Consider the following 22,073-nt stretch of genomic DNA (forward strand, 5'->3'; position numbering starts at 1 on the left):
CCAGCTAAGGGGGTGTGGGCAGGTGGTGTCAGCCCTGCCCACTCGCTGCAGGGGATGTGCAGACCCCTGTCCTCGATGCCAGCTCATCTGGGCAGAGACCAGCAGAGGGCCGTGGGTGCCCTGGACAGGCTGGACGGTGCGGCCTGGTAGGTGCCGCCCAGTCTCTGCACCCCCATCTAGCCTGGAAGCCTGAGGGGAGGGCGGGCCTCCACCCCAAGAGCCTGGCAGGGTGGGAGGGGTCAGGTAGGTTGGGGGAGGAGGAGCTGGGAAGGTTCCTGGCTTCCCTGTCCCAGGGGTCCGCCTGCCTGCCTGGTTCCCACGGCTTCCGAGGCTGCTTGGAGCCAACACCCACCGTGCCGCCCGGACTCAGGGCATGACTGGGGACTGCCTGGGGCAGGGGCACGAGCCCAAGACGAGAGGCTGCATCCCAGGACTGGGTGGCTGGCAAGGAGTGGCCCAGGGGGCTGATGGTGGCCATTGACCCAAAGCCAGGCAGGCCAGACCTGGTGGTCCCTCCTCTGCAGCCCCTCCTCCCTCCAGGCCCAAGGAAGACGGGAAAGGGCTGCTGTGGCCACTTCCCTGGCAGGTGCACCCAGCCCCTGCCTGGGCTTCGTGGTGTGTGAGGAGTGGCCAGGACAGGCACCTGGGACACTTGTCCTTTCCTCTGAGGCTGAGACTTGGCGGGGCGCGGCGGGAGGGCCGTGAGGGGTCCCTTCCCAGGTGCTGGGAGCCACGCTCATGAGCTGGCCTGCTCTCAGCTCCCAGTCCAGGAATCCCAGTCACACCCACCCAGGGGAGTGACTGCAGCCAGGAGTCAGAGCTGAGCGAGAAGCAGGGTCACGGCGTCTGCCCTGAACCGCTGTCCCCAGACACATCTGTGCTCCCGCCTGTCCTGGATGCGCACTCGCTGCAGCCCATGGTTTGGGGTGTCTGCTGTGCCGACAGAGGACAGCTGGTGCACAGTGAGGAGACGGCTGTGACAGGCAGGACCTGGCCAGGGTCAGGAACGTGGTGGGACACTCTCACCCAGGGCCCACTGGCCCTCCCAAGGCTGAGCGCTGCAGAGTGCCACCTGGCTCAGGACTGTTGGCTGCCTACAAACAGCTTGGGGCCCCCATCAGCCCTGGGCCTCACCGAGTAGGGGTCTGCGGGAGAGGGGAGAGTGGAAGGTGAGCCACACCGGTTCCACTAGGGCACCAGGCGTGAGAGAGAAGCAGTGCTCCCAAGGGGGCAGGGCAGCCGGAAGTGGCCTTTCCAGGCTGGGAGCCTAGTGAGGGGCCCACTCCCAAGGAAGACGGGGCTCCCTGCCCAGCCCGCAGACAGGCCGGTAACCAGCCGCCTCCTCCAAACCCCTCTCTCCCGGCCCAGCAGGAACCAGGCCCAGGGTGGGCGACGTGAAGCTCGGTCCATCTGGTGCCCAGCGCCTGGGAGACCTGTTCTGGGATTTCTGACCCCACAGGCGGGGAGGACGGGGGCTTGGGCTGAGAAGCTATGGCACATTCTAGAATAATGGACCATTTCGTTCTCACTTAGAGCAAGTTTACAGCAACGCATATAAAGGCAGAAAAAAATAAATAAACATCGCTCCCTTACACCACTAGGCGACAAAAGCCAGCATGGGGTCAAGGGTTTCCGGCACCTTCCCCACACACCACACGTGGCGAGGGCCTCCAAACCCTGATCCTCGTGTCAGAGGAGCGGGGACACAGTGGACCTCAGCTTCAGGACCTCGGCGTCACTGTTCCCAGGACACTTGCCCATTTGGTCCCCACCAAGCACCACCCCGCACTGTCCTCACTTGTGGTCCTGAGACTGGTGGGTCCAGGAGGCCTCCTCCAGCAGGCGTGTGTGACCCCCTCAGAGCTGGCCCAACAAATGGTGCCGGGTGCAGGGACAAAGGGCTAGTATGAAAGGCCCCTGGCCTGAGGAGCTGGCCTGACACCTCGCTGGATGGGGCAGGATGGCCTGGAGGAAGCAATTAGGCACTGCCCTGGGTCTGCTCCACACCTCACTCTCCCACGCTGTCCCACAGCACTTTGAGGGGCCCTGAGCCATCTGCCCCCAGAGTGCCAGGGCAGGGCCACAAATCTCCAAGACAAGCTGGCCTGGCCCACAAAAGCCCTGTTGGCCCCAGTACTGCAGCACCCCCTTCACAGCTGGCCCATGGGGGCGATGGTGGGCACTTGTGGGGTGCACCACCTAGTCCAACGGCCAGGCCCCAGGACCTCAGGGAGGTGTGTGGTTAGGGTGATGCCTGCACGGGAAGGCTTTAAAACCCCAGATCATGCTCCTCTGCCCCCAGGAGACAGGTTTTCGGCTCCAGCCAGTGGCTTCTGCCCTCACTACCCAACACCTAGGAGGGTGGCCCTGCAGGGACCTCGCTCTGTGCCCACTCCGCCCACAGGCCCAGCCCCTCCCCCACCCGCCGTCCTCCCCTCCCCTCTGCGGGACCACAATGTCTCTGCAGACAGAGTCGGGGAGGGGCCAAGGGTGGTGAAGCCCGCAGTGTGTGAGGGGCCCCAGGGGCCCCGAAAGGGCCAGGTCAGGGCACACGTGTGTGAGACCGGCATTCTGCGGGGTGTGTCTTGTGAGCACCCAAGTCCTCGGGGTGCAAGAGTGCCCTGAGCACCAGTCAGGGGAGTGAACACGGGGTGCGTATGACGGCGTGTGTCGGGGCCTGTGTGATGGCGTGTCGGGTGAGAGCACGGGGCTGGTGTGTGATTTCCACGCTCCCCGGAGCAGCCTGCAGCACTTCACACGGTGCAGGGTAGGAGGCGCACTTGCGGTGGGAGGAGTCTGACAGGGTGGTTCACCCCTCCAAGCAGATGGGGAAGGGACAGTGGCATTTGGGACAATGGGAGAAAAACCATGTCTTAGTGCCCTGGACAGAAAGGCAAACACGGTATCCAGGATGCAGCACGGGAGACACAGGGCCTGGATGAGAGGTACTGCCTGTCCAGGGTCACCCCAGCCAGGACACATGGGAAGGTCTGAGCCCCTTCTCTCAGGTGCAGGCCTGAGCCTTGGGAAGTGGCTGCAAACAGAATAGGTGGGCGGGCCTCCCACTCAGCGGCCACTCCCCACCCTGCAGGCCTGGTTCTCTCAAGCCCTCACCCCCTTCCTCTTCCAACCGTGCCAGCCACAGGCCAGGGCCCACTTAGGACCAGGAATTGCAGATCCCACTGTGTGGGGGCAGTGGGGCTGACAGCCGAGCTCAGGCTAAGGCCTGTCAGGCTGAGACCCCACTATCCAGCTCACCAGAATGGGTCAGGGCTGATGTCCACTGAGGCAGCCAGAGGGGTGTGAGCCATGGGGCCTGGACAAGTGGCCAAGTCCTCCCAGCCTTCATTGCGGACTCTGACTCAGAACAGTCACAGCCCTCCCCACAACCCGCTACCACAGGGCCCAGAGAGAACATGGGCCAAACTGTGAACTTCAGATAAAGCCGGGATACTGCTCTTAAGATCACATCTAGCAGGGGTCTGTCCTTGCATTTGCCAAGTCCAGCACCGAGACTTCCCAGGTGGTTAGGAGGAACAGAGGCAGCGAGAGAGGCCTGCACAGAAGGCCCCAGAACCTGCTCGCATGTCAGGGAGACCCCAATGAGTAGTCAGTGCTCACTGTCCCCAGCACAGGGTAGGCGTGGCCAGGAACCCATAGGTGAGGCGAGGGGCTGGGTAACCACATGCCCTGGGTTAAGTCAGGTGGAATCTGGGCCAGGTGATGCCCTCTGGACTCAGGCCCTGGGGTGGTTCCCCACGCCTCTTCAGCCCCCTCAGTGCCTCCCCCAGGACACCCACTGAATCCCACTCCAGCAGCCCCTCCTCAGCCCCCAATTATCCCACTAGGGAGTATTCTCCTCTGTCCCCATCTCCACATGGCGCACCCTCCTAGGTGGCACAGGCACCTCTCCTCCCCCGTGGCCCCTGAGCACCCCACTAGGAGCACATAACACCCTCCCTCAAGCACCCCCAGGCGGCACACAGTCCCCTCTAGGGGAGGGGGGGTGCCCAGCACGCCCCGTACGCAGCATAAACCCGTGTCCCCTCCCCCACCCAACGCCGCCCCCAGGCGGCACACGGCCCCTCCCGGTGGTCCCCAAGCACCCCCCCCCAGGTGGCATATACCCCCTCCCACCGTCCCCGAGGAGCCCGGGAGGCGCCCCCTTCACGGGGCTGCGGGGCACCCCCAGCACGGCAGGCGCGGGCCGTTCCCAGACGGGGGAGGGGCGCGGGCCGTGAGAACCTCCGGCGGCGGGCGCGTGGGAAAGCGGGAGGAGGGGCGGCGCGGAGGGCGGGGCGCGCCTGGGAACGGCCCCCGCCCCCGCCGGCCTTTGAAAGGGCCACTCAGGGCGCCCGGCCCAGATTCAAAAGCAAACGGCCGCCCGCCCGCCAGCCTTCCCGCGCCGGCGGGGCCAAAGGGGGACGGCGAGGCGGGGCGGGGCACCCCCGCCGCCCAGGGCCTTGGGGGAGGAAGGCCGGGCGCCAGCCGGTGGAGAGGGGTGGCAGGCTGGTGAAGTTGGGGAGGGGCCCACACGGTGCAGGGCCCAGGGGTGGCCCTGGTTGTCCCCCCTCCCGCAGACAAGTGGAGCCGGGCCCTCAGACAGCAGGTGGCAGGCCCTGCACCCAAGTCCTGCAGCCTTGGGTCTGTCACCCACTCATGACAGGTCTGCACAAGCGGCCAGGGGGACAGTTCCTGCCCCCGTGTTCTCAGCCCAGGGAGAGAGGATCCCCAAAGAACTCCTCCAAAGGGTGGTGGTGTCATCCCAGGGCTGGGCTGGAGGCCTGGAGGCCTTCCTGGAAGAAGTGCAATCTAAACGGGCTCGGTGGAGAAAGTGGATGCTCAGGTGCTGCAGAAGCTGAGGTGTGGTGCAGGGCCAGGTGAGGTCAGGGAAGGCTGGTGTGGACAGCGGGCTGGCAGGAGTGGGGGCCTGGGTGTGAGGCTGAGCACAGGGGCAGGGGTCCTTCTCCTTCCTGCCCCCTCCCAGGGCCAGAGTCAGGCCATGCAGGAGAGGCCCACCCTTCCACTGCCACCTGCACCTCACAGTCCGTTTGCCAAGATGGGGGGAGGAAGTCACAGTCCCTGCCTGAGCCCAACTCCCCCACTTCTTGGAGGGACCCCCACAGTGCACCCTCCCCAGCCCACTCCCCCAGCTCCACGGAGGAGAGCAGGGCTCCTTCTCCTGAGGCCCCTCCCTGCCCCTGGCTGGCCCGGGATACACCCAGGCTCCATCCTGCCCAGGTCAACGCCCCACCAGCCACACTGCACCCCTGTGGACACCCTGTCTCCCCTTGGAGACCTTCGGAGTCTACACTTGTACCAACTATTCAACAGTGGACTCTCAGCAGAACTCCAGCCCCAGTGGGCCTACTCAGGGTGGTGGGTGGGCGCTGAGCAGGGCTGCTTGGGAGGGGGTGGGAAGGGGATGCCCCCCACACCCCAGCTGGTCTTACTCTGTGCAACTGGGGAGGGAAGTGGCCTGGTGGGAGTGGAGGTGACACATCTGTCCCACTGTCTGCCCCCTCACAGGGTACCCCACTACACTGGCCAACTCTCCAAAGATCACCGTGCTGTTAGGACACGGACAGAACAGGCACTGTCTGGCAGACCCTACTCTGTCACTCTGAGGACCCTCCCCAGACCCAGTCCACGGCCGCCAAGCCTGTCCTGCCTCCTCCATCCAGGGCTGAGTGGACAGTGGGTCCTGCAGAAGTCAGGACTGTTCTCCTGAGCCGGGCTCCCTCCACCTCTGCCTTGGGGGCAGGTGTTCCAAAGGAAGAGGCCTGGCCCCTGTCAGATACAAGCCAGGCCCCTGGGCCCGTCATCCCTGCCACAGGCCCCCTCCTCGGGGCTGGGGGGCAGGCACTGTCCTGGGAAGGCTGCTCCGTCTGCGTACAAGCAGCTGTGGCTGCCTGTGAACACAGCGGCCGGGCTGCCGCCAACAGAACTTTCCCTATGGATGCTGAAGTCTGACTTTCACATGATTTAGCTGGCGATTTAGCCCTCAGGCTGCGATGTGCTGACATCTGGGGTACGGTGGTCTTCCCAACCTCCAGCTAACTCCAACCCTGGCCGCGGGGACATCGGCCCCCTGCAGACTGTGATAGGATGCCCTGCCCCACCCACCCCTCGCCCGGCGGGAGGCAGGTCACCAAGCTTCTGCCCGCCTGCCCGCCCTGTTTCTGTAGAGCCCCTTGAGTGGCAGGTTTAGAGCTGGCGTTTGATGCATCTCTCCAGTGGTTCCTGATGGCTCTGTGGCTGTGGCGTCAGGGAGCAGGACTGTGACATCGGCCAGCGGAGGCTCGGAGCAGAGGGATGGAAGGCCCTGGGCTTTGTGTTTTGGGCAGCAGGGTCCTCTTGTCACCCAAGGTGTCTTAACTGACCACAGGCCTTTGAGGACAGTGCTGAGGTTGCCCATGTGGGCACTCGCACTCCCAGAGGCCTGTCCTCTCTTTGGCTGCACCAGCTCCACCGCAGGCCCATGTCACACTGGACTGACTGGCTTGGGGCCAGCATCTTGGCTGTGGTTTGCCTGCCCAGGCCACCAATGTCCACCCGCACCCTGCGTGTCTGTGCACGCACATCTCTGCTGCCATCCCACCCTGCACTGTGGCTGGTCCAGGCTGTAGGCCTGTCCTCTGTCGGGTGAGTCCGTGCCCTCTGAGCCCTGACTTGAATCATGTCCACCCTTTTTAAAACTGAATATCCGTCTACATCCAAGGGGTAGTGTCAGAGAAGCCTCGTCCTTGGGGGGCCCCAGACTGTTAATGGTAGCACCTTTTTGAAGCACACGGTCAAGACGAGGGTCCTGAGAGTAGTCGCGTGGACTGCCAGGTCCTGGGCACCCTCCACACAGACACAGAAGGAGAAAGGAGCTGGGTGCCTGGTGTGAGCTGGGCTGAGGGCTCACCCCAGAACTCCCCAGGCACTGACCAGCAGGCCTTCCAGCCCAGGCAGCTCCCAGGGCCTTATCACACGTCTCGGACAACATGGGGATCCTACGTGGGGCAGGCAGTGCTGGCTGACTGCCAGGCGGCCACATCCAGCAGCGGCCCTACCTCAGTGTGACAGCTGCGAGTGTGGCTGCAACGCGGCTGAGGACCCTTCCTGAAGAAGCAGGGGTCGGATGGATCAGGGCCGCCAGGAGCGGGAGTCCCTAGGCCAGTGGGGTCCAGGCCCTCAGTCCCCCAGGAGTCATCTGGTGGGAACCGAGGTTGGGCTCCAGCTGAGACCTAGGGCTTCTCTGGAGGTGGGGTGGGCAGAGAGGGAGGCCCTGCAGGCTGTGGGGCAGGCCTCACAGGGTGATCACTGGGGCGGGGAGGTTCTGCTGAGCTTGCCAATGGAGCCGTCACCCCAGCTGGCGTCCTGAGTCTCGGGGCACGCTGGGCCCCAACCCCTGACAAATGCTGCCCGGTGGCTGCCACTGCCTTAAGGCCTGTGACCACTCCCAGCCCATCCACTTCCAGAGGCCCTGTGGCCGGTATTCTCCCCACCACCCCCCGCAGCCTCAGGAGCCAGGCCTGGGGTCTCCCCTGCGCAGGGTGGGGGCCACTCCTCCCACAGCCTTTGTGCCTGCGTGACCCCGGGGGCACCGAGTGTGGGAACGGGGCTGGGGGCCGCCAAGCACAAAGGCCGGGGAGGGGCGGGGTCAGTGGCCGCTTTGCCTCTTCCTGTCTGTCCCTACGCCTGCAGTTGGTCATCAGGGTAGAGGGAGGGTCTCCATGCCCGGGCGCCCCTGCTGGACCCTGGGCCTGAGCTCCAGGGCCCCCACCACTGCAGGCCCCCAAGTTGTGGGTGTGGGCACTGGGGGCAGCTGACCAGAAGTCCCACTCACAGCCTCAGGTCCCAGGGCCCTCTGCTTGCACCCATTCCTGTGCCAGAGATCAGCCTGGTGGCACTCACCTCTCTGCCAGGGCCCCTTCCCAGCCCTGGGGTCACTCGTCCCCAGGCCCAGCCTCCCATAACTGCAGACTCCTCCTGCCCAGCCCTCTCCCCCAGGGACCCCTCAGCCGCCTCTGTGAGAGCCCCCCCAACAGTAGCCTCCCCTCCCGGTGCCCACTTCCGGGGGCCGACGTCACTGACCCTCAGCAGGGGCCACAGCCCACTCCCCACGACAGCAAGGAGACTAGAGGGACAGCAGAGTAGACATTATGCTTGCTCAGGTCTGGGTCCCTGCTTAGACTTCTTTTTAACTCAGACTTCTTTGATAAAACATTTTCCCACAGTGGACGGCACTGGGCACGTCCTCTTGGCAGATGTTCCTGATGGGCAATCCCATACCCAGGTCGCCAGCTTCAGTGGTCACGACCCTGCCCCCAAGAGAGACTTGCTGCCCCCAACTGCCGGGCCCCTGGGGCGGGCGGGCGGGCAGCCCTCTCCCTGCCAACAGAGGACGCCACCGTGGCGGGCACGCGGCCCACTCCATCCTCACGCGCTCCATCCTTGCACCGCGATGCTCAGCCTGGAGAGCAGCCGGCTGGCTCTGGGAACGCTTTGTGTGTCAAGTGGGTTTTCCCTCTGGGAACGGCACCAAAATAGCAGAAAGAAGGAAAAGAAAATGGAAACTCAGCCTGGCGGCCGGAGCTCTCCAGGGAGGTGACCAGCGTGGCCTGGGCAGGGGCACCGTCGGCTCGTAGCCAGCGGCCAGGGTGCTCAGGCCCTCTGGGGGTGTCGGACAGGGCCCTGCCGGCCGAGCACAGCACAGAGGCCCTCTCTGGGTCAGCCCTAAGTGTGCCGCTCTCTGTGGCCAGCGCTCTGTGTGTCCAGATGGGCTTCCGGGCTACCCCAGCCCTCACTGTGGCCTGAGGGGCCGAGAGGGGCTGCGGCTGCACAGCCGCCCAGATGCCAGGCCTCAGACCACCTCCTTGGAGCGTCTGTGTGGCTCCTTTTCTGGGCCTCCTGGTGTCCACCTGCGAGGGGGCTGCTGGTCCCCATGGGATGGCCCTGGGGTCAGGATCTGCTCTGGCACTGGACAGGGAGCAGGGCAGCCGGCGTGCAGGCCGGGCGGTCAGCTGTTCCTGCTGCTGTTCAGGCTGAGCTCCTGGGGTGAGGGTGGGAACGCCATGGCGAGGGGCTCTGGGAACGCAGCCCGAGGCCCGGCCAGCCCTGGTGCCCAGACGCCACTGCAATTGGGCAGTGAGCCTCCTCCCCTCATGGTGACCAGGGCTGAGAACCACGGTGGGAGCCAGTGCACTGACAGAGAGCCAGCGGTCCTCCCACAGTGCCGAGGGTGCTTCCATGATGATAAGGCTGAGTTCGAATTCAGAAATCCTAGCTTCTCAGGGACCACCTTCTCTGCCCACCTGGTGCTGTCACGTCGGCCTTTTGGGGTCCTTGGGCACATGCACAGACGTCCCCAACCGGCTGTCTGCCACCCAGGGAGGGTCTTGCCCTGGGGCACACCCAGCCTGCTCTGCTCTGGAGCTGAGCCCAGCTGGAAGCTGCTGGACAGCTGTGGGTCTTAGAAGTTCCTGGGCCCTGGTCCCCCCGTCCTGACAAAGGCCCATCAGGTGCCAATACCCAGCCTCACACCTGGGCTCTCACCTACCCCTGTGCAGCGCCAGCCCCTCTCTGTGGTCACACACACACACACACACAGGTCTCCACCTGGCACCCCCCCCCCCCTCCACCAGTCTGGTGTGTCCTTTGTGCAGCTTCCTGCCCTCTGCTTCCGGGCCCCAAGCCACTGGCCCTGCCTCTGTCCTCACCAGCCGACCACACGCGGGTTGCTTATCTACCACAAAGGGACAGCGCCAGGCAGGGCCCAGCTGGGCAGTGAGGCAGCCCATTGGCCCATGGCCTGAAGAGCTCGGTGCCGCCAGGCCCCTGATGCCCGAGGCGCCCTCCAGACCAGACTTCTGAGAGCCCAGGCCCAGCACCTTCCCTGCAGCCGGCCAGGGGCTCAGCCTGAACCCTCAGAGCCCCAGAACACCCTAGAACCGTACTGGGTCCTCTCCTCCTCACCTGCTGCGGGTCTCCCGCCGTCTGCCCTGCAGCCAGATGCCCCAACTGTCCCCCCGCTACAGCCCGCACAGCTCCCAACGCCTCCCTGGGCCCCCGCGGCCCCCTCAGGAACCGTATTCTGCCCTGGGGCAGTGCCCTTGCTGGGATGCAGTGCTGCCTCCCGACCTTTGAATCGGCCCCATGCCACCCCCGCCCAAAGAGCCCACCTCCCCAGGGCCCTGGTGGAGTGGTGCAGCCGTGAGGAGGCACTCGGGGGCGTGGGCAGCGAGGCTGCAGCTGCCCTGGGTGCCGGGCCCTCGTGGGTCTGAAGAATCAGGCTGCTCCCCAGCATGCGGCTTCCCAGGGCCCTGGTGGGGGTTTCCTCCAGGCCATCCAGCTTCCTGTTTTCACCATCAGAAGCTCTGAAAAGCTCATTAAAATGCCCCCCAGGTCCCCGGACGTCCTGGGGTCTTTACAACACTTGCTGGCTTGAGCAGAGACACAGTTCCTGTCCTCCTGAGCTTAAGCCCAAGGGAAAGCATTCCTGCCGCCTGGCTGGGCCACCAGCCATCCTGCCATCCTGCTGTCCTGGCCAGGCAGGCGCCCCAGGTTCTGCACAGACCGTACCCCAGGCTGGACGGCCGGGGCCCCAGGACCTGCGAACAGGGCCTTCCCTCCTTCTGCTCTCCCTCCCACTCCACTGGGCACCTGCCATCCCTGTGCGCCTGGATGGGGGAGGCCAGGCTGAGATTCCACCAGACAGCTGGGCTTGGGCAGCCACTGCTGTGGCCTGAGGTCCAGGATGTTCTGGGGAATAGCCAGTGCGCTGCACCAGCAGCCACCACAGCGCACCAGTGCTGGCCCCGGCCCTCTCCGCCGGCTGCCCGGTGCAGACGCTGAGGCCAAGGGCAACCACACCCCAGCTGGCAGGGCCAGGGACAAAGGCTGCATCAACCCCCTCAGCTGGACGGCTCTGGACCATGCACCCTCTCCCCAGCACGGGTCAGCACAGGGTGCCCACGCCCCAGGCCCCCCCGCTGGACCCTAACCCTGGGTGTGCTCCGCCAACCGGGGATTTCCTCACCCAGACCCTCCCGGACGTCAGGGTGCACCCAGGGTGGTCCAGACTCTGGACCTCGCCCTCGGAAAATGGGACACGCCCCAGCCAGAGGCGACGTCAGGAGGCCAACCCTGGGTCAGGAGGAAGTTCCCAAACCAGGATGGACACCCTACCTGAGCTGCCCCTTTGGCCTGCAGCTGCCCACCCTGGCCATGCTGGCCCTGACACTCTGCCACCTCCTGACCCCAGACTGCAGGGACCCTACCCCCGACCCCCACTAAGCGCAAAGGCACCTGGGGCTGGGGCTGGGGCTGGGGGTCGGAGGAGAAAACTGCAGGTCAGGCAGTGGCCACTGCTCGCCATCCTGCCACTGGCCAGGGCCTCACCTGTCACAGACGTGGCTCCCTGGCAGCCTGGTGCTCACACCCTGGCCCGAGGCAAGCCTGGGGCATGCAGGACCTACCTGGCAGCGGCTGAAGATGTCCGCAGGGGTGACACGCACATTGAAATGCCTGAGCACGGCCTTCGCCTGCTGCCGGGCCCTGAGGGAGCAGTCCACCGAGAGGCAGCGCCCAGCCCCGACCTGGGCCCGAAGCTGCAGACACAGGCAGATGCTGAGCGGTGGGCCCAGGCCCCCACCTCCCCAGATCTGGGGCCAAGAGCCTCCCATCCGTCCACCCAGGGTGGGGCAGCGGTGCCCAGTCAGCCCCACGGCAAGCAGACCCTGTGGCGGGGGTGGCTGAGGGGCTGGGCTGAGGCCCCCCTGGGAAGATGAGGCCCAGATGTGAGTGGTCCGTGGGGTCCTCACCTTTTGGTATGGCAGCCCCGACGTCAGGATGACCCTTCCCTCCTGCCTGGCAACCTGTGCAGGAGGCAGCGCTGGTCAGTGGGGCAGCTCACGGGCTCTGGGGACTGGGGCTGCCTCTGCCTCCGCTTTCACCAGCCCCCCACCCCTGCCTCTTAGCTGCCTCCTCCTGGCGCCTGAGCAGCCGCCAGATTCCTGCAGCCCGAGTCCTGGGCACCCCTCCTGTTACAGGTTTGGTCCTAGACTCACACAAACATCTCATGTAAATGCTAACAAAATTAAACTTAAAAATCAATCTCTCAAAACCCAAAGAAGATGAAGCCACAGTGACCCGACTACGAAACCCTCGGGCACTATACTACACACCAAAATTGAGAAACACTCTGCAGTAACACTGCTGTTGGCAGTAACGTCGACACTTGCTATTCTGAAACGTTCCTGTGTGAGTTGTGACATAAAACATGGATAGTGCTGGTGTGGTGAGCATTCGGGTTTTCCGCTGAGAGAAAGGAGATTTGGATTAAGATTAAGGCAGTCACCCAGTCAACCCTAGATCTGAACAGAAAGCTTCAGTATGAATTTTTGATGAATGTTGTATGTTTTTTAAAAGTATTTCATCACTCTGCCCACGGCAAAGGCCTAGAAACAAGAACCAGCCTTGTAGCTGTGTCCACAATAGCAGGTAAAATGGAAAGACAGTGAGAAAGCCAAACTGATCTAGGATCCCTGGATTAATTTTAACTTTAGACATTGTTAATTCAAATATACATGTTAAAATTTCTAGGGTAACCCCTAAAAGAACAGAAATAAAATTTATAACTTTAAGCTAATAAAAGGAAAAATAGTACAAGGATGAAAAAGATGAAAGAATATAAGAAACCAAGGAACAAAAGAACAAAAAAAAAAAAGTAGGAGAAACAGAAAGCACAAATTAGGATACCATAACTGAACACAAATAATATTAGTAGTTACAATAAATGTAAATGGACTAAACTAATAAGTTGAAAAGCAAAGATTGTCAGACTAGCTTTTTTTTAAATCCAACGAGAGGCAGTTTGTAAGAAATACACCTAATATTTAAGAGCAAAGGAAGGTGAACGTGACAGGGTGAGAAAAACACACCTGAATACCAAAGACTGCCGGGGAGGTGGTCTCAGCGTTAGCTCGCACAGACCCCCTGGCAGAGAGCGTCACCAGGGCCAGGGAGGCTCCCCTCATGACTGTGAGGTTTCACTCAACAGGAAAATGCAAGAATTCTAAAGCCTGTATGCACATGTACCTAACAACAACTTTAAAACATATAAAGCAAATATTGACGTGACTTCGAGGAGAATTTGATAAACCCATTGTCATAGGAAACTTCAGTACAGCCCTCCTGGTCCTTGATAAAATCAGCCAGAAAAAGAGCCAGACAACATACAGACGACGTGAGCAAACGTTAAGTAAGCTCAGCCTATGGAGCCTGTGAGAGAGGGAAGTGAGCATGGCTGCAGGAGACTTGTGTCCTTTTAATTTTTTTTTTTTTTTTGGTTGGGGGAGGTAATTAGGTTTATTTATTCTTAGAAGAGGTGCTGGGGATTGAACCCAGGACCTCATGCATGCGAAGCATGTGCTCTGCCACTTGAGCTACACCCGTCCCCTCATGCATCCTTTTAAAGTCTACGTGGGACATTTATAGAAACAATCATCTGCTTGGCTACATGCAAGTCTTCACAAATATCTAAACTGGCACGAAACAGGCTATGCCTCTTGACTCTAATTCAGTTAAGGTAGAAATCGATTTTAAAAAGGTAACTAAAAAGCTCGCAAACCCCAAGTTTTCTGAAACTGGAAAACAGCCTTTTAAAGAACTCTTAGCTCAAATAAGTAATTATAACAGACACAAAAATTATTAGAACTGAAAGTAACGAAAGTGTTACTTATCAAAACTGACCGAACGCAGTGAAAACAGTACTTTGAGAAAAATTTATGGCCTTGAATGTTTACATCATAAAATTTAGAAGGCTGAAAATTAAAGAGCTAAGCATTCCACTTGGAAATAACCCCAAGCAAGCAGAAGGAAGGAAACCATAAAGATAAGAGCAGAAATTAATGAGATGAAAACCAAGAATGCAACAGAAAGATCAACAAAGGCAAATACCAGTTATTTGCAAAGACGTTACACTGACGAATCTCTGTAAGACCAAGAAAAAGCGGAGCCCAAGTGAGCGACAAGCAGGGTAAAGCTGAGCCCCTGCAGGTGCCACAGAGCGCGAAGAGTGCAGCGACAGCCTCACACGCTCAGAAGGCGGGCGGAATGGGCGCACCCCAGAGGAGGTACGAGTTTCCAAAAGTGACTCAAGGCGCAGACAGCAAGCAGCCCTGTAACTACCAAGGAAAACAGCACCAGCCTGGGGACCCCTCCCCCCGTCAGGGCGAGGAGGCTTTGCGGAGCCAGCCAGCACCTGAGAGGGTCATCTCAGTGTTACTCGGAGTTGCAGAAAACAGAGGGGAGGGGAAACTCCCAGTTTGTCGTGAGGCCAGAAGAACAGATGGAGCGAGGAGAAGCTGTGTGTCAGACACGGCCCCGAAGAGGGATCCAGCAACGTGACAGGCTGGCCGGCCGGCTCCCAGTGAGACAGGTTCGCCGCCGCCACAGATCGCAGGGAGCAAAGCCCAGAGCGAGCCCGCGGCTGCAGAGGAAGCATCGGGTAGAATTCAGCTTCTCCCGTGATGAAATGTGAGGCCGACGTGGGCCCAGGGGAGCCCCCTCCGCCTGGTGTGGGGGCCTGGCCACCACCACACTTCACGGAGGGACATTCCCTTTAAACCAGAAACAAGACAGATGGCCCCTGTCCCCACCTATTCGACACAGCCTTGGAGGTCTCGACTACTATGATAGGATACGTACGGGAAAGAAAGAAAACCTAAGACTGGAGAGGAAGAAATAAATCCATCACTGTTCGTAAAGGACACATCCACAAAGAGAACCCCAAGAACTGACAGCCCATTCAGTAGAACACAGGAGAGTTTCGCAAGGCTTCTGGATGTTAGATCCAGTCTTAGGCAACTAAGAACTGAAGGTCAACTGCACTCCCTGGTCTCAGCAGGAAACAGAGCAGTGCCACATGTCACAGCCACAGGACAGAACGTTCCTGGGGTGAAACGTAACAGAGTCCGGGCAGGGCTTTGCAGAGATGGTCACAAAATGTGCGTGGAGCCCTGAGAGGGGTCAGACCAGCATTCACAGACAGAAGACTCAACGTCACAAAACGTCACTTCCCACAAACGAGGCTCATGGTGTCCACGCAGCTCCCAGCACAGCCCCATGGAGGGGCTGTTTCTAAACGTTCACGGGAGGGCAAAGGTCAAGGGGGAGCGAGGTGGGCTCTCCCCACAGAGCCCAAGATGAATTGTGAGGTCAGGGGCTGCAGGACAGAGCGGCACCAGACGTGCCACAGTTCCCAAACCACACCCAGGTCGGGTGACTCCCTAGGAGGACTTGGCGTAAGTCAGGGAAGGATGCAAAGCAAAAACAGCACGTGGACAGCACGTGGACAGCGAGCAGGGGGCACCAGGTCCCACCCCGAGCCTGCCCGGAGGGGCCCGTCGCAGGGACGCGCCTCCACCAGGCAGACCCATTAACGACTCAGCACCTGTACTTTACGCTGGGCTCGGCACCCAGGCACCTCTGCCTGGTGTCTACCGGAGCCACAGACCCTGGGAAGAAAGCAGGCGTCTGCCAGGCCAGGCCATTTGGACGGGCCAGGTGCGGCCAGCCGCTCCCACTGTTCGGGGAGGTTTTCCATCAGCTGCTTACCAGCCAGGACCTGCCCTGCACACAGGCCTTTCCCAGGACGGTGTCAACCCGCCCGCTCCTGGATGAGGCCCTTCACAGAACAGAGGCCGAGCAGCCAGTGTACGTATGGAAGATGCTCAGCTCCACAGATGATCAGAGAGGCAAGTCAAAGACCACGAGGTGCGACTTTACCCCAGCAAGACGGCAAAGCCGTCTGTAGCAACTGAGTCTGACCGTGTTGCCATTCATGCACTCGCGGGCTGGGGCTCGGTGCTCGGGCCGCAGCAGTCTCAGTGCTGCAGCTGCAGGACTGAAGGGCGTCCTTCCAGGCCCATCCTCGGGCCTGAGCTGGGCCTTGGGAGCCTGCCCTCGCCCCTCCCCGACTCTGTCCAGCGCAGGGACAGCGGCCAGCAGCCCCATCGGGCTCGCAGGTCCAAGACATCCTGAGGCAGCAGACGCACAGCCTGTCCTCCTGCAGGAATTCCATGGGGAGTCTGATGGCCATGTCCTGAGGAACTTGGCCGTATCACACCATGGGCCACTAGCGACCTCTTCACCACTGGAGACACGTTCATGAGTGCCCTGAATCGATCAGATGAGCCGACAGGCCCCAGAACCCCCAGGACTACTCAGTGATCACCTCCCGGAGACTTCTGGGTGCACTTCTGGTCCTGACATCTGTACCTGTCGAGGCCCCTGGGGAAGTGGGACCAGCTGGAGGCACACAGATTAACTGCGAGGCGCTGGCTGATGACGGTGGGGCGCCCGGCGGGGCCGACCGAGAGCCACTGCCACCGTGGGCTCGGCCTGGGCTGTTGCACCAGCGGAATGTCTTCTCTCATTCTGGCTTCTGCTAAGGTGGCCAAGGCCCACCCTGACGGGCGACGCACACTCCAACCTTCTGCTCTGAGCAGCCTCTCAGCCCCTCTCCAGGCCACACCGAGGGGAGTGAGCCCTGAATTTGGGCATGTTTCTCCCTCTGGATGGGCTGACAGCCTCCGGGTCGTCAGTTCCAGCTCCTCCCTGCTTGGTGGCTCCTCCATCCAGGGGACCCTCCTCTCACTGGACCACAAGCAGCAGGACCCCTGGCTGCACCTTTGGCGCACAGCCCGGAGGTCTCATTGGCTGTCTCCCATTCACCTGTGGGACGTCTGCCCCTCCAAGCACAGGACACAGCGCCCTGTGCTTTCTGCTCCGCTGGGAGGGCCCTCGTCCCCTCCCTCACCCACAGTGTGTGAATGATGCTCATCGTGAAAGGTACAGAAACCGAGCCCCAGAGCAGAACCCCTCCCCACAAAGCAGCCAGCCCACCTGCTGGGGGGTGCTGGCAGAGACATGATCGGGAAAGATCCACAGCAAAGGGAAGCAGCCAGAGGGGCTGGGTGGGGGTGCGGCGGCGCCGCGGCGGAGCGAGTGCTTGGCATGCGCGGGGTCCTGGGCTCAACCTCCAGGACCTCTGTTAAGGTGGGAAAAACAGCCAAAGGGGCTCCCGTTGCCGGAGGTGTTCTCTCCAGAACATGCTCGAAGGGCTGCAGTCACCTGCCTCTGAGGCCGTCACAGGGGTAAGAAGTGGACACACTTGTCCAGCTGTGCAGAATGCTGACACACGCGGGTGACAGTAACCCCTGCCTCCCCCCCGCCCCCAAGCATGCCCTCAAAAGACCCTGAGAGCTCAGATCAGAAGGCCAAGGGGCCGGAAGCAGGTCAAAAGCCTCGTGGAAAAGACGTGGGTAAAATCAGCCTGTAGCCAGGCATGGGCCAAGCCTCGATCTGGCTTCCCAGGCCCCTCGGGGGGCACGGCGCGTGGCCTGACACTGAGCGGTGCTGTGCGCATGTTCTGAGGTCTGAACCCCCAGCCCCGGGGCAGCCCAGCTCAGCTCCTCGCCACGTCTGTTCAGCCCGGTGGGGCCCCATCGCTCCTTCTGTCCTGATCTGTGCAGCTTCTCCAGCCTCTCCTGCTGCTTCCACATTTTAGCATCTGTCACAGTGACACCACACTCCTGGCACCAAAATCTATCAGTTTGCTAATGCGGCCACAGCCATTTAACCGTAAACTCCAACACAGCTCTGTGGCATGGGACCGGGGGCTCCGTGGGCTCCGTGGGCTCCCTGCTCAGGGCTCACACGTGGAATTCCAGGTGCCGCGGGATCCGGGCCCTGGGGCTGCAGGATGAAGGTCGGGTGTCCTGGCTGTGCAGCCCGCACCTCTCCACCTTCACGCAGCACCAGCCACCGAGTCCCTCCCCTGCACTGAGTCTGATTTCCATTTCCGTGTTAAGGGCTCCTGTGGTGACCCTAGGCTCACCCGAATAATCCAAAGTCACACCTGCAAATCCCTTCGGCCACATAATGCAAAAGCTCAGAGCCATGACGGGGAGTGGGGGTGCAGGTTAGGGGTCAAACCTGCCTCCCACGTGCTGGAGACCCTGGGACTCTCAGGGCCAGGGGGCAGGCCCCTCCTCCCTGGCTTCTGGTCTGGGTCCTGGAGAAGTCAGGCTGGTCCTCCTGGTCTCAGCCCCTATAGCTGGACACAACCCTGCCTGGGGAAGAGGGGTTTCCTACAGGGATGGCGGCCAGAGCCACCCTCAGCACCACCATGTCCTCCTCCCCGGGCACTCGGCACAGGCCTCCGGAACAGGGGGCCGAGGATGTGGACAGAGTGGACATCCGCTCACAGATGCGAGGCCAGCAACGGAGGCGGGCGTTCCCTCCCAGCGGGCCCCTCCCTCCTGTAGCCCCAGGCAGACCTCCTCCGTCCTTCCGGCCTCAGCTTCCTCATTAGTGAGGGTGGGGGCTGCCAGAAGGAGCCGGGGAGCTGAGCTGCACTGGCGTGCACACTCACACATACACACACACACACACACACACACACAAGGCACCTGCTGGCGGAGTGGAGTGTGCAGGGACAGACACACACACAGACACACAGACACACACGCACAGACACACAAGGGGCCTGCTGGCGGAGCGGAGTGCGCAGGGACACACACACAAAACACACACACACACACACACACACACACACACACACACACACGGCACCTGCTGGCGGAGCGGAGTGCGCAGGGAAGTGTGGTGTCGGTGGCAGACCTCATGCTGGTGGACCGACCCCACTGCTCTGCGGTCCTGGGGCCCCCGACCAGCTCTGTGTCCCGGCCACCTGTTCGGTGAGCCTGGGGACGCCTTCCCAGGAGAAGGTGATCAAACGCATAAAGGAAACCACATATTAAGAGTCAAAATTATGACCTGGTCCTCTGTCCTCTCACAGCAGCACAATTCCAACAGCCAAGAAGTGGAAACAGCCCGAGTGTCCGTCAAGGGCAGGGGGAATGGAGACGCTGCGGTCCAGCCAAGGGAGCGTTATTTGGTCATAAAAAGGAGTGAAGACCTGACAGACGCTACAACACAGATGAGCCGAGAAAACATGCTGTGTGGAAGAGGCCAGACCCGCAAGGCCCCAGGCGTGTCCGCTCATGTGCAGGGAGCAGAGCAGGCGGGTCCATGGAGCCGGGCCCTGGGGAGGACGTGGGGGCTTCGTGGGCCCTGGGCACATTCCGAAACTGTGCTGATGGTCGCACGGCTCCGTGAAGGGACAAAAGCCACTGGCTTGCACACTGTACTGGGTGAATTGTGTGCTGTGTGAATTACGTCTCAGTAAACCAGCCATGTTCTAATGCCTGAATTCTGACAGCCCTGCTTAGGGCTTCTTCGTGACCCTGGGGCTGGTGCCCCCAGGCAGGGTCCCGCCGTGGGTGTGGGCAGGGCCTCCTGCAGGGGGAGCACCTGCACACCTGACAGTGGCGTCCACTCCCAGCTCCCAGAGGGGGGAACGCCCTCATGGGCACATTGTATTTCTGGGGGCAAAGGACCGTAAGGGCGCCAGGACTACCCAGGGCCCTGCATCAGGCGCCCCCAAAAGGAGCCTCAAGAGCTCCAGGCCCGCAGCCCACGGGTGCCAGGCAGCCGTGATTTTCCACCCCTGGCAACCGGGGGAGGGGCAATGCAGCCAGGGCATTGCGGCAACCGCACACACTGCCCCTGCTCCCGAGGGACTCACGGACGGGCAGGGACGGGGTGCCCCGCACTCCAGGGCCGCTCACCTCGGCTGCCCTGCGGTGGTCCTCGCCGGCACCCAGCACCAGCACGTCGACGCCCAGACAGCGGAGGCTGCGCGCCAGGCCCTGCAGCATGCTGTCACACACCACGCGGAAGGCCCTGGCCCGGACCTCGGGGATGGCAACCCCCTCCGCCGGCACCTGCAACACAGCCCTACTCAGCGCCACTCTGGACCCAGAGGGGAGCAAGGGCCCTGAGGGCCAGGTGGTCAGCTCTTCACGAGCAATACGTACTCAGTGCGGGAGAGAACAGAAAAGTAGATTTAAACAGAGACACCTGTTCACCCATGAGGGACCCTGAGAGGGGCCTGCACTCACTTCCCGGAGGTCCTGTGTGCACTGGAGTGGGGCAGGGGCCTCAGGGGACACATGCGTGCAAGGCCAGATGCTACCCTGGACCTGGGTGGGGGGCTTCCCCTACCTGCCGGGGCGAAGCCAAGGCCTTCTGCAGGCGGGGCGGCTCCTGCATCCTTGATCTGTCGCTGCGTCCCAGCCTTAGGCTCCTGGCCAGGTCCCCCGACAGGTGGAAGCGGGCGGGCTCTCTGCATAGTGCCCAGTACACCTCCAGCAGGCAGTAGGCGTCAGTGGCTGGGAGGCAAGGTTGGCCTCAGCCTCCGTGTAGGGGGGTGTGGGGATGTGAGGGTGTGGGGTACAGGGGCACAAGGGGCGGGGATGGGGGCTCAGGGACATGGCGGGGCGTGGGGTGCTCACCTGCATAGACCAGCTGCCCCTCACCCAGTGGCCGCCGGTCCCAGTTGGAGAGCTGCTGAGTCTTGTCCAGGGGCTTGCCCAGCACCTGCTGCACCAGGAGGCTGAGGCCCCGCGGCCCCCGGGCTCCGTCCACACCTGGGGCTGGCATGTCCACCACACGCATCTGCCAAGACAGTGCCTCCGGGGGGTGAGGGACCCGTCCCGGAGGGAGGACGGCTATAACACACCCTTGCGGCCCCACAAGGGCTCTGGGGAAGGCCTGTGTCCTCCACTGCGGACGGTGCCAGGTGAGGAGGGCGTCGATGCCAAGGCAGGCTGTGTTGGGGTCTTAGGACCACGGTCCCCCGCCTGCTGGCCAGCTCTGGACTAATGTCTTAAACACAAAGGGTGTGTGCCGAGAGCTCCTCTGGGGGTGGGGCCCAAAGCTGAGCTGGTTTGGGGGAGCATGGAGACGTGTGGTGACCCTCCTTCCCTGGGGGACTCTGTGCTCTGGGGCCCTGGTGACCTGTGGCCAGAGAGCGGGGCTGGGGCCTGCCCAGAAGGCACAGACTGGCCCTGAGCAAGTCCTGGCCACAGACACCCCCAGCCTGCGGGGAAGGCCCTCACCCAGGCTTCGCGGTGCGGGCAGCTCGGCAGAGAAGGGAACGGCGCCCCCCGCGCAGCACTGACCTGCTTGTGCACCTGCAGCAGGTCCAGGCTGCCGCGCAGCTGTTTCTCTGCGTGGGCCAGGGCGGGGTAGGAAGCTCCTAGGCTCCGCAGGTCCCCCGCCATCCCATAACCTGCAGGCAGGGGCCACTGGTGTGACCGGCACGCAAGGAAGGGTGCCCTGGTACCTGGGCAGAGGGCCGGGGCGGGGGCTGCACTCACCCAGCTTCGTGACAGAAGGTTCTGAGAGCAGCTGAGACACCAGCCGGGAGAAGGCCCGGGGCGCCGGCCCTCCTGCCGGACTCAAGAGCTCGGGCAGGTCCAGCAGGAACACGCGGCCCTCCACGGCCACCTGCATGAGAGACGCCCGGGGCCGGCCCCCCGCACAGAACGAGGGCCTCCACTCCAGGTCCATGCCGACCACCTGGCCGGGCTGCAGACAGAGGAGCTGGCGTGAGCAGCGTGGCCGAGGACCTGTCCGGCCCCCCGAAGGGCCGAAGCTCGGGTGAGGCAGCCTTTGTCAGGGGGGCTTGCCCAGCCCTGTGAGCTCCCACACAGATGGGGTCAAGCGCCCGTGGGTAGCGGCCAGCGCGCAGGCCTCAGGCCTGGAGTCCTTAAGCTGGAGCACTCGGTGTGGACAGAGCACCCAGAGGCCTTGACGAGCTGCCCCTGGGGCCGGCCAGCCCAGCAAGAGCCAAGGGACCCACCTGCAGGAGCTCCTCCTGGTGCCTGGACAGGGCCTCCCATGAGGCCAGGAAGTGGATGTCCTCCCTGGCGATAGGCAGCTGGTAGTGGTCATCCTCCCTGTCCTCAAAAGGCGCCTCGGTGGTCCTGGGGAGGAGCAGAGACGCAGCACTCCCCCCACCACCCTGGGTTCCAGTGCCCACCCCCACCAGCACTTCCCGGGACAGGCCCCGGAGGCGCAGGGCAGTGCGCAGGCCGGTGCCGGCCGGGGCCTGCAGGGTGTTCCTCCCACACACCTCTACCCTCCCAGATGCAGACACCGGGTCCTCAGGC

At 62.4% G+C, this 22,073-nt stretch overlaps 1 protein-coding gene and 1 non-coding gene across 6 annotated transcripts in view; both read right to left on the reverse strand.

The window, feature by feature from the left end:
* The window catches only part of EXD3 (exonuclease 3'-5' domain containing 3), a 74,103-nt gene that overhangs the window by 8,755 nt on the left and 43,275 nt on the right, over positions 1-22,073 (reverse strand). For all 5 annotated transcript variants that reach the window (XM_064490809.1, XM_064490808.1, XM_031451031.2 and 2 more), the window contains 8 exons: positions 21,764-21,887; positions 21,279-21,489; positions 21,081-21,190; positions 20,412-20,574; positions 20,122-20,288; positions 19,686-19,841; positions 11,811-11,864; positions 11,466-11,597 (listed from right to left, as the gene is read on the reverse strand). In XM_064490809.1, the coding sequence (XP_064346879.1) occupies positions 11,466-11,597; positions 11,811-11,864; positions 19,686-19,841; positions 20,122-20,288; positions 20,412-20,574; positions 21,081-21,190; positions 21,279-21,489; positions 21,764-21,887 (1,117 nt within the window). The remainder of the gene's footprint in view (positions 1-11,465; positions 11,598-11,810; positions 11,865-19,685; positions 19,842-20,121; positions 20,289-20,411; positions 20,575-21,080; positions 21,191-21,278; positions 21,490-21,763; positions 21,888-22,073) is intronic.
* On the reverse strand, positions 13,371-13,445 carry TRNAA-CGC (transfer RNA alanine (anticodon CGC)). The gene has a single exon. It is a non-coding gene; the product is annotated as a tRNA-Ala (tRNA).

Source organism: Camelus dromedarius, chromosome 10 (genome assembly GCF_036321535.1).
Source record: "Camelus dromedarius isolate mCamDro1 chromosome 10, mCamDro1.pat, whole genome shotgun sequence".
Lineage (NCBI taxonomy): Eukaryota > Metazoa > Chordata > Mammalia > Artiodactyla > Camelidae > Camelus > Camelus dromedarius.